Genomic DNA, 11,066 nt, shown 5'->3' with positions numbered 1-11,066 from the left:
TGTTTCCTCCCACCCCCACTCCGAGTCTCAGAGGCGCCCTGGCTCCCGACGAGGGCCTGCCAGGGGTCACCGGGCCCGAGGGCACCGGACAAGCCGAGCGACCCAGAGGCCCGCTCCTGTGTGTGGGCGCCGCCGACCGCGGGCGAGCCCCCAGCCCCGGCGCCCGCCCCGCCCGGGCCGGGCTGCCCGCCAGCCGCCGTGAGCACCGGGCTGGAGCTCCAGCGGCCGGGCGGGCACGCGGCGCTGTCCGTGGTGCTGCCGGCGCCGGGCGGGGCGGGGGCGGGGCGAGGGCGGCAGCCAATGGCGGGGGCGCTGCGCGGGGCGCGGGGGGCGGCGGGCTGGGCGGCGGGCGCACTCGGCTACGCGCTGCTTTCGGGGCGCACCGACGCTCTGGCGGCAGCAAGGGCTCGGGCTCCGCTCCGGGTCCGCTCGGGCTGCAGCGGTCGTGCCTCTGGCCCCATTCGGCTCGGATACCGGCCCGGGCCGCCTCGGCGCCGCCCGCCCCGGCCCCGGCCCCGGCCTCCGCGCCCGCGGACCATGCGCTGGGCACCCTCCGGGGAACCCGGCCGGGCTGAGAGCCCGCAAAGACCAGGCTCCCTAGCCGGGGCCCCTCCCGGCCGCCTGGCTGGCGGTCCGCGCCCTACGCCGCGCTCCGGCGCCGCGTGAGCCGGCGGGGCCATGGAGCGCTCGCCGCCCGACGGGCCGCTGAACGCGTCGGGGGCGCTGGCGGGAGAGGCGGCGGGCGGGGCGCGCGGCTTCTCCGCCGCCTGGACCGCGGTGCTGGCCGCGCTCATGGCGCTGCTCATCGTGGCCACGGTGCTGGGCAACGCGCTGGTCATGCTCGCCTTCGTGGCTGACTCGAGCCTCCGCACCCAGAACAACTTCTTTCTGCTCAACCTCGCCATCTCCGACTTTCTCGTGGGTAAAGCCCCCCAGGCCCTCCCTGAGCCAGGAGCGCCCACTGGTCCAGCCAGTGGGGATTGGAGCGCGGACCTAGGGTGCCTTTTGCTGGGGCACACGCCCCGCCAGGGGGCCTGGCCTGGGGAGGAGGCGCCGGTGGGCGCGGGCGAAGTTCTTTGCCTCCCTGGCCATGGGCCTGGGACTGGGGAGGGATGCCCCAGGAAAGGGGCCCAAGCTGGCGGGCGCTCGGCGAGGCGGAAGGCGCAGCGGCTCCGGGTGCAGCGCTGGCTCCTGCGTTGTAGCCAAACAAAGGCGGCGGGGACTCAGGACGCGCAGAGGGCGCTGGGGGGAGGTTTGGGGGAGAGGAGGCGGAGGGGGGTTTTAGAGCCGTGTTTGGGGGAGGGGACGGGGAGAAGACGGCGAGAGCGTGGGGAGACGCTTCTAGGAGCGCGCTCTCACGTGTCCGTGCGCTGGGGCCAGCTGGGGGGCGGGGCGCGGAGGGGGCTGGAGCGCCAGACACCTGTTGGGGCTGCGAGGTGCGTCTGCCCGCTCTTGGAGCCGGGGTTGGCGGTGGGAGTGGCTGGCAAGCGGTGGCCAGGCAGCTTTTGAGTCAGGAGAAAAGCTTTCTCCCTTTCTGAGCTGACGAGGAAGAGCTGTCCAAAGGCCAGGAGAGGGGCTGGGGTCCAGCATGCTGCAGGAGGGGAGGCGATTCTCCTTCATCTGCCCTTTTGGGGCTGGGAAGGCTGAACAGAGCCTGGAAGGTACTGAATCAAGGCTCAGGGTCTCCGTCATTGTGCCCAGAGGTGCTCATGACTGGACCTTCCCCCTTGCCCCCAAGTCCAGGGGATACCAATGGGGCTAGGGGCTTGGCAGGGGTTGAAGGCCAGCTGCAGGGTAGAGGGTGTGCCTAGGAGATGGGGTGGAGGGGTGGGTAAGGTGAGGGCTGCTGGCCCCAGGAAGGTGGCCACGGTGTGACTCCCGGGTCCTGCTCGTCTCCCCACTGTGGTGGATCTGACCCCACGCCCCTTTCCGGCCATGGCCCACCATGCCCTTCTCTGCCTCAGGAGCCTTCTGCATCCCGCTCTACGTGCCCTATGTGCTGACAGGCCGCTGGCCCTTTGGCCGGGGCCTCTGCAAGCTGTGGCTGGTAGTGGACTACCTGCTCTGCACCTCCTCCGTCTTCAACATCGTGCTGATCAGCTATGATCGCTTCCTGTCAGTCACTCGTGCCGTGAGTCCGGGGTGTGGGTGCCCGCGTTCACTCCTCGGGGAAGGAGGGCCACAGGAGGCACCAGGAAGAGGTTGGCCCCTTCCTGGTTGTGGGCAGTGCCGAGTGGGCTTGGTCCCGGGTGGCCTCATACCGGACACCCTAGGCACTCTATGGCCAGCTGCCCATTCGGTAGCCATTTGTTCCTGGGACGCACTGTCTGCGCAGTCTGGACCCGGCATCAGATGTTCCTAAAGGAAGGTGGGGGTCACTTCAGGCTCCGTGCTGGGGCATGTCCGAAGTCCCTGGAGCTGAGGGAGGATCTGGGTCAGAGGCCCTTGATGGTAGCCCCTACAGGGGTGTGTGTGTGTGTGTGCTCATGTGTGGACCCCGGGAAGACAGCCCTTGGTGCTTGGCTTCACAAGCTTCCCTTGCTGTGAGTGGCCACCATGAGTTAGGGACCCTGGACTGCCTGAGCTTCCTGCGTCAGTGCCATGCAGGCACACGCTGGCTGCACTGGAGCAGAGGTCTCTCCTTTGTATTCTCATCTTCTCTTTGATGGCTTATCGGGCACTCCAGGGACCTCTGGTGGGGGTGCACATGTGTCCCAGTCTAGAGGGGCTGTGGCACAGAATGCAGAGAGCATAAATTCAGGGTCAGACAGACCTGGGCCAAACCCCAGCTCTGCTGCCTTGAGTGGATCCTCCTGTGGTCTCTCCCTCCCTCCCTGAGCCATAGGGAAAGTGAGGATAATGATGGAGCTGTTGTGAGGATTAAGTGAGATGATATCCAAAAGGTGCCAAGCACAGGGCCTGGCACATGGCAGATACTCAGCAGATGGGGAACCATGACAAGACCCCCCCGGGAGCGCACAGCTGGTGGCAGTGCTAAACAGGCAGCCTGGCACAAGTTAGCCTTCAGATTGGTCTGGAGGAGGTTCCGAGGCTATAAGAGAATGTGACAGGACATCAGCCAGGCCAGGATGTGTGGGGCAGAGGGAAGGGGGCGGTGGGGAGGAGAAGCAAAAAGCATCACTGGGAAAGAAGGCCATGCACAGAGGCCTAGAGGCTGCAGGGGAGCTCCCAGGCCAATATTCTACTACACTGGCAGCACCCCACTGGCCTGGGCTCAGTCCCTTCCCTCCTGACCCAGCGTCTCTCACCGCAGGTCTCCTATCGGGCCCAGCAGGGCGACACGCGGCGGGCGGTGCAGAAAATGGTGCTGGTGTGGGTGCTGGCCTTCCTGCTGTACGGGCCGGCCATCCTGAGCTGGGAGTATCTGTCCGGTGGCAGCTCCATCCCCGAGGGCCACTGCTATGCCGAGTTCTTCTACAACTGGTACTTCCTCATCACGGCCTCCACCCTCGAGTTCTTCACACCCTTCCTCAGCGTCACCTTCTTTAACCTCAGCATCTACCTGAACATCCAGAGGCGTACCCGCGTCCGGCTGGACGGGGCCCGCGAGGCAGCCGGCCCGGAGCCCCCTCCCGAGGCCCAGCCCTCCCCACCGCCGGCGGTGCCAGGCTGCTGGGGCTGCTGGCAGAAGGGGCGTGGGGAGGCCCTGCCGCTGCACAGGTACGGGGTGGGGGTTGGCGAGGCGGCCCCTGGCGCCGAGGCTGGGGAGATGGCCCTCGGGGGTGGCAGCGGTGGGGGTGCCGCGGCCTCGCCCACCTCCAGCTCGGGCAGCTCCTCGCGAGGCACCGAGCGGCCACGCTCGCTCAAGAGGGGCTCCAAGCCCTCGGCGTCCTCAGCGTCGCTGGAGAAGCGCATGAAGATGGTGTCCCAGAGCATCACCCAGCGCTTCCGGCTGTCGAGGGACAAGAAGGTGGCCAAGTCACTGGCCGTCATTGTGAGCATCTTCGGGCTCTGCTGGGCCCCGTACACACTCCTCATGATCATCCGGGCCGCCTGCCATGGCCACTGCATCCCTGACTACTGGTACGAGACGTCCTTCTGGCTGCTATGGGCCAACTCGGCCGTCAACCCTGTCCTCTACCCGCTGTGCCACTACAGCTTCCGCCGAGCTTTCACCAAGCTGCTCTGCCCCCAGAAGCTCAAGATCCAGCCCCACAGCTCTCTGGAGCACTGCTGGAAGTGAGCTGGCCCTTTGCGGGCACCTGGGACATCTTGGGGCAGGGCCCACCCACTGCCACTCCCCCTCGAGGCCTTTGTTTCCTAGGCAGCCAGGCCACGCTGCCCTCACCTGGCTGCCCCCCAGGTGTGAGGCACGCCTTGTCTTGGGTCCATCCTAAATGCCATGGCAACCTCTCTTAGACCAGCTGCCTGCAATGGAGGCTGCCTGGCAGGCTGGCCAGAGGGGCCCTCACTTCCTGAACCAAAACATGGGTGGCTGGTCCTGCCACCCAAATCCTAGCTCCACCCCAGGAGGGACAATCCAGGGGCCCCAGCCACGTTGTCCACCCCATACAGACAGTGCGATGGCCAGTGGTGTCCACCCTTCGCACAATTACTGCCCGATGTTCTTCCCAAAGCAAGCGCGTGGTGTGCTCCAGGCCTCCTGCTCCAGTGGTTTGCCCCTGCACGTGCACACACCTGCCCACCATCCACCTGCCCAGACAAGCCTGGGCCGCAGGCTTTGCTGCTACCTGTCCCCTGCTTAACCCAGGGGCCCAGCTCCTTCATCCCGCTTCCCTCCAACTCTCTCTGCCCCAAAGTGCCAAGTGCCCCAGGAACCTCGCAGCCGTTCTCTGCTTTTCCATTCTGGGTGTTTCAGGAAGAAGACAACACATCCGTGAACTCGATGTTCCTTGGATGTTTAATCAAGAGAGACAAAATTGCTGAGGAGCTCAGGGCTGGATTGGCAGGTGTGGGCTCCCACGCCCTCCTTCCTCCCGCTTCCGGCTGAGCTGCGCCAGCTGCTTCTGCCCACCCCGCCCCCGGGCTCGGGCTGCTGGGCCCTGACTGGCAGCTCTGAGAACCGCCGGAGCGCCGGACGCCTGCTCCCCCAGAAGGCTGCCCCTCCCGTCTGTCTGCTCACCCAGAGTTCCCTGGGGTTGACGGGTAGGAGGGAGCCAGCTGTGCCCTGAGGGTCCTGAGGCTTGAAGGAGAGGTCAAAGGAGATCAGGGGCTGGGGCCTCCGAGTGGAGGGGCCGCTTCGCCACGTCCTGTGCACCTGGCTGGCGCTCTGCATGCTCTGCTCCTTGCGCGCCTGCTGCGCGGCCCCTGCAGACACTGAGGTCCACAGTAAAGTGTATTTTTTTATTGGTGCTGATTCCTGAGGATTTCGTGGTGGATGGGCCGAGCTCTGGTGCATCAGTTGGGGCCCCAGGGAGACACGGGACCACCCAGATGGGTGTGAGGGGCAAGCCTGCCCCTCCGCCGGCCTCAGTTCTCCCTTCCAGTGGAGGGACTGTGGTGGGGAGGCAGGACCCACCCTCCCATATACCAGGGTTTAATCCCAAAAGGGACATGTGTCCCAGCGGTGCCCCCACCCACGGGACCCATGTGCCACCTGCTCAGGAGGCTGGCATGGTGCTGAGAAGGGGCTCACTCAAGCCTTGAGAATACGACCCACAGCCCCCACCTGATGCAGCCTCCTCACCCGGGACAGGGGTTCTTGTCTTTCTTGGCCGCGATCTTCCACCTGGGGAGCTTCCAGGGGGCGTGGGTGCTGGAGCTGAACTCCAGGGGTGGAAGGGAGGGCATGTCTGAGGGAGGGGAGGCACCTCTGGTAGAGGAACTGTCCTGGGCAAAGGCCTGGAGGCAGGACTGAGGGGGACAGATGGGGACGAGGAGAAGGAGCAGACGAGGATGATGCCAGGTGAGCATGGGCCCAATGAGCAATCAGGCCTCAGGGCTCCACGCACAGGGCAGACCCTGGCCCTCACTCCAGGGACTCAGAGTCCACTCAGCACGGGGCAAGACCACCCCAATTTAGGGTAGATACAAACTCAGGTGGGTCAAATGCTGCCTCCTCCAGGAAGCCTCCCCTCCTTTCCAGCCACGAGGGCCCTCCTTCCTGACCTCATGGACACAGCCTCTCATTCTCTCCCCACCGTGTTGGCCCCACTTCCGCAGTCCTTCTGACCACAGCCTCTCTTCCCAGAGCAGAGAGAGACCCTTGCCGGTCCCCTGTCCCCCTCGTATGGCCCGGTGCCGTGGGTCTGGTCGGCAGCAGCGAGACGAGGTCAGCGCCGACTCAGATCACCACTGCCGAGGGAGAAGCTGTTCACAGCAGTGTTGAAACCACTCTCCCGCAGACCGCTCGCCCCGCAGCTGTCCCTGCCCCTCCTTTCCCCAGGCGCCCAGACAGCTTCCTCCAGGGTCCTAGGCGGGCAGCCCTTCCCCTCCGCTCTCTCCCGCTACCAGGCACCCCTCTGGTCAAGCAGGACTCTCTTCCCGGCCCTGGGGGCTCCCCCCCAGGAGCTGGGTGCTGTCACAAGCAGAGGTTGGAGTAGGGACAGCAGGGGAAGGTGGTGGCAGGGACAGCAGACACCATTGTCTGCGGGGCCCAGAGCTCGAGGCCCTGGAGGCCCCAGGGTGCTGCCCGCGCAGCCCTGCCTGGCCCCCCAGCACGTCTGTCCCCGCAGCACGGAGCTGGCTGGGGAAGGACAAACAGCCATCGGGGCTCAGCGGCGCCTCCGTGCCTACAGCACAGCCGGGGCCCCCGCTGCCCCTCCGCCCGGCCCTGCTAAATGGCTACAAATTGGGGGATAAAAACGCAGGCTTCCAAGCAATTTTGCCTTCAATCTCTGGAAACGGCTGCTCTCCGAGCTCCTGCTCAGGGGATGGAGGAGGAGAGAAGAAAGACACGGAGTCTATTGGGCCGCGTCCTGCAGCAAACAAACACGCCAAGGGGCCTTTCTCCTAGAAGCAGACACGCCAGGAGGAGAGACAAAGCTGGCAGCCGCCGCCCCCCGAGACGTTCACCCACACCCATAGCCGCGGTGGTTTATTGAGCACCTACTGTGTGCCAGGTGCTGTGCTCGGTGCAGGTCTGCCGGGAGGCAGATAAACAAATGACTGACGATGAGCAGGGCCATTCCCAAAGGGGCTGAGACTGCGGGGCAGGTCAATGGGCAGAGGACCCAGGGGAGGGGGCAGCCGGCTCATAAGCCAGGAGACCGGCTTGTCTGAGGAGGTGGCATTTCATTCATTCATTCATTCTACAAACATTCATTGAGCCTGGTGGCGGGGCACCCCGAGAGGCTGTAGGGGCCACGCCGGGGGGGGACTGGAGGAAGATCACATGGCGAAGGGGGCAGAGGGGCAGAGCCCCAAGGCAGGGAGGGTTAGGGGTGGGCAGGGGATGCCCCTGGGGCCCTGCTTCTGAGGACAATGAGGCATGGAGGGAGGGAGCCCTAGGCCCCAGGACGGGCGTAGTCTGGGCAGCCTGCCTGTAAGTGTTGGTCCAGCTGGGCTGTGCGGTTGGCCCGGACCTAACAGTGGGTGCTGGGAAAGGTGCAGAGGCTGCAGGGGCACCAGGTTGGGGAGGAGGTGTCCCTCAGGACCTCGGCAATGCCCGGGATGTAGGGTTCTGCCCTGGGTGCACGTAGACAGCCTGGCTCCCATCAGGGCCACCTGTCAGCCCTCCTGTGTGGCGGGGCTGAGGCCCAGCCCTCAAGAAATAGGGTCTCAAGGTCAGCAGGGGCCCACAGGGTCCTCTCAACTGGGCCCCTCAGGCTGGCACTGGCTGTGTGTGTGTCCAGCCGCCCTGCCTGCCCCGGTGCTGGCCCTGGAGGTGCCCACTAGGAACAGGTTCTGGGCACATGCTGAGTGAGGGTCCTTCTCAACCTGGGATGAAGGCCCTACATTCTCAGGGTGCCCAGCGGGCAGCTCCTCATCCTTCTGCAAAAGGCCAAGTTATTCAACGCTTCCTTTGGGGAGCCCGGGCCAGGACAAGGATGGCTCCATCTTCTGGAGCCTCAAGATGTGGGGGAGGCACGAGGCCGTCTGGCCATTACCTCCCCGTGCCATCCTGACACTCGCGGCTGGGCTTGGGGCGCAAAGAACCCTCCCACCAACATTTCCTGGAGCTCCTATGTCCTCATAGCCACCCCACAGGGATGCTCACACTCTCCATCCTGCAGACATGAGAACCCGGGGCTCCAGAGGCTGGATGACTCGACCCACATCCCACACTCAGCTGTCAGTGGGGCCAGGACTCCATCTTCTCAGGCCACTGGGTTCTCCCCTGGGCCCCATGGGGGACAGCCATGCGTGAGCTGGTCCCCACCACCCTTCCTAGGGGACCATGTCTGTGCCCCCAGGATGGAGAGCACAGTGGGGAGATCTGTCCTGGGGGCGCATTGGGAAGAGCTCCTCTGAGCCTCAGAGCCCGATCTCGGCTCTGTTGATCTTAACACGAAGCTCATATTGAGCACTGACTGTACCTTCTCCCCTGTGCCATGCACAAGGAGTTGGGAAAAGTTGCCTCTGCTGAGTCAGGAGTATTGGGGTGGTGCATGTCCCCAGCCCAGCCAGAAAGCCGCAGTCCTGGGACTTTGGCTGAGACCTTGGGACACAGATGTTCCCCTTCAGCTGGGGTGGCGGGCCTGGTGGCCTCCAACACTGTCCTCACCAAGGCTGCTCTGTGGAGGGAGCACCCCTGGTGCAGCCAAGGCAAAGCCAAGCCACACTGACAGCTTCCTGGAGCCATTGTCTGAATACCTGGATCCAGCCTTGCCTGAAGCTAGCCCCAGACCTTTGTGTTTCATGAGTCACCAAATACCCCTTCCTTCCTAAAGTTGGTACAAGATGAGGTTTTGTAATGTGATAGGAAACGTCCTGCCCAGCAATACTTGGCCCAAGCTGACATCCCTCTGTCTTTGGGGGGGCAACACATCACTCCTGCCCATGGGAGGTCTCTCTTTGATGCACAAAAAACAGGGAAGTGAGTTAATTATTTAGGAAATAATAATTAGTTGTTTGTAATGGTTTTTGGTAGAAAAGCAATCTTTTAACACATCTGGATCTGATGGTAGAAAGGTCAGGAGGCCGAACCCATGTGCCTGTAACATCCTTCCTGTCCCCACGGGGCGTCAGGTGGGGACCTCAACTAGGCACTCTGCTTTGGCCTTATATTCTTTTTTTCTTTTTCCTTTTTTGTGCTGAGGAAGATCAGCCCTGAGCTAACATCTGTGCCAATCCTCCTCCACTTCACACGTAGGACGTCCCCACAGCATGGCAGTGGTGTAGGTCTGTGCCCAGGATTGGAACCTGTGAACCTGGGCCACCGAAGCGCACTGAAGTGCACTGAACTCAACCACTCCACCGCGGGGCCGGCCCCTGGCCTTAGATTCTCTATCCATTAAACCAGGTGTTGCTGGCAGCACTCAGCATCCTGCCCCCAGGGAAGCAGGCGTTGTGTCCAGAGGTGGCGCGCTGAAGTTCGTCAGACACAAATCTCGGAGGGCCACAAAGATGTCCTTCAAAAGAGAGAGGAGAGAGAAAGCGGAGAAGGGAGGAAGGAGGAGACGGCCTCAGATGTAGTGAGAGGAGGAGGGTGGGGGACGCCGTGGGAACTGCACTGGGCTAAAAACGCATCTGTGACACTCCAAAGTCACACCAGTCTCCAAATTCAAACATGACAAATTTGATGATCTTTAAATGTTTCCACTTTAAATGCTGGCTGATCTTTAAAGAGTCCAGCAAACTCTGGTTCGGAGCTGAGGTGTAGACGTTGGGGCGGCGCAGTGGATAGGGAAGAGCCTGCTCTCTTCTCTCCTTCCTGGGCTGGTCCCCCGGCTTGGCAGAACCACAGATTTCTGAGAATCCACGAGGTGGGCAGGTAGGCGGGCTGTTTCCTCACTGGCCCCTCCCTGGTGCCCCTCAGGGCCTACCAGCTTCCTTTGTCAGCTGAGGTTCTGTTCTGTCCTGCTCTGTCCTAGAAATCATCTGCCCTTCATCCCAGTCCCTCCAATCCATTAATTCATACTAAAGTGTGATGGACTGACTGTCACAGGGAGAGGTGGACATTTACATTTTAACACGTGACAATCTTTAAGTTCAAACAAGTCAAATTCTAATGCAGGCATTTCAGATAGGAAGACACACTGGGTGGGTGGAGGCCTGGGGATGGATGGTGTCAGCAAACTTTCTGGAGCTCCTGCTACCTGCTGGACACTGAGCCAGACGAGGGCTTCATCAAGGATTCCAGGTCTGCCCAGCTGGAGGTCGGAGCCCCTTGGTCTGATCTCCTGCATGGAGCCCCCGTGGTGGGACAGCAGCTCTGAGGGCCACTGGGCCATGGGGACCTATTGGGGCCACACAGATGTTTCCTGGGACCAGAACTATGCCCTTCAAGATGCTACCTTTAATCAGCTACGGACCCCAGACACCCCTCAGTGTCCCAGTGAGCCAGTGGCACTGGGGCAGGCCCAGGGAGGCTCCTCAGAGTCACTTGGGAAGGCCTCCGCTGTCTTAGGGAGGGGGTAGCTGCTGCTGGGGCCACCCCAAGTACACCAGGAGGCAGGTGGTCGGCAGTGACCAGCCTGGGGCTGCCCTGGCCTAGGTGGGGTGGGGAAGTGTCTCAGAGTACATGCTTTTGGGGTGGGGTGCGGGCTACTGGGGGAGCTTTCTGACCACCCCTCCCTGCCTTGGGGCCTCCCCGGCCTTCGTGAGCTGTGGGACTGTCCCTCAGGCTGGAGGGGACCTCGCTGAGGGACATGGAGGGAGCCTTCCCCCGCCCACGGCTGGACGATGGAGTGCGAGCTTGACAGGCCCGGGCCAGGGCGGGCAGCACGGAGGCCAGGGTCTGGGCAGGTGAGTGCCACCTTCAGGCTGTCCCAGCAGGCAGCCCTGCCACAGCCCTTGCTACTATTGGCCAGAAGCCCCCCTTCCCCAGGGTTGACCCCAAGGAGGGTGAGGCCCCTGCCCGCCAGGGCTGCCCTCCAGGGGATGGAAGAAGGCAGGATCCTTTGTCAGGGAGGTGGGGGTGCCCATCCTGCCCTCCAGCCCTGGACCTCCTCTCCCCGCACTGGCCCAGCGCCCCAGCCCTC

General features: G+C 63.4%; 1 protein-coding gene across 4 annotated transcripts; it reads left to right on the top strand.

Moving 5' to 3' along the window:
- Positions 1 to 536: 536 nt before the first annotated feature.
- Positions 537 to 5,000, top strand: HRH3 (histamine receptor H3). 4 transcript variants are annotated; one of them, XM_070587717.1, is made up of 4 exons: positions 537 to 922; positions 1,965 to 2,131; positions 3,275 to 4,044; positions 4,841 to 5,000. In XM_070587717.1, exons 1-4 carry the CDS (start codon positions 679 to 681, stop codon positions 4,860 to 4,862), a joined length of 1,203 nt encoding a protein of 400 aa, XP_070443818.1. In that variant the 5' UTR covers positions 537 to 678; the 3' UTR covers positions 4,863 to 5,000. The 4 variants fall into 4 exon arrangements, with proteins under 4 accessions (XP_070443818.1, XP_070443816.1, XP_070443817.1 ...); XM_070587715.1 differs by having other exon boundaries at positions 3,275 to 4,200; XM_008520204.2 differs by lacking the exon at positions 537 to 922 and adding an exon at positions 1,457 to 1,661 and having other exon boundaries at positions 3,275 to 4,200.
- Positions 5,001 to 11,066: the final 6,066 nt, after the last annotated feature.

The sequence above is a fragment of the Equus przewalskii genome, chromosome 21 (assembly GCF_037783145.1).
Source record: "Equus przewalskii isolate Varuska chromosome 21, EquPr2, whole genome shotgun sequence".
Classification (NCBI taxonomy): Eukaryota; Metazoa; Chordata; class Mammalia; order Perissodactyla; family Equidae; genus Equus; species Equus przewalskii.
Note: the sequence above shows the minus strand (reverse complement) of the source record. Positions and strands in the feature narration are given on the sequence as shown.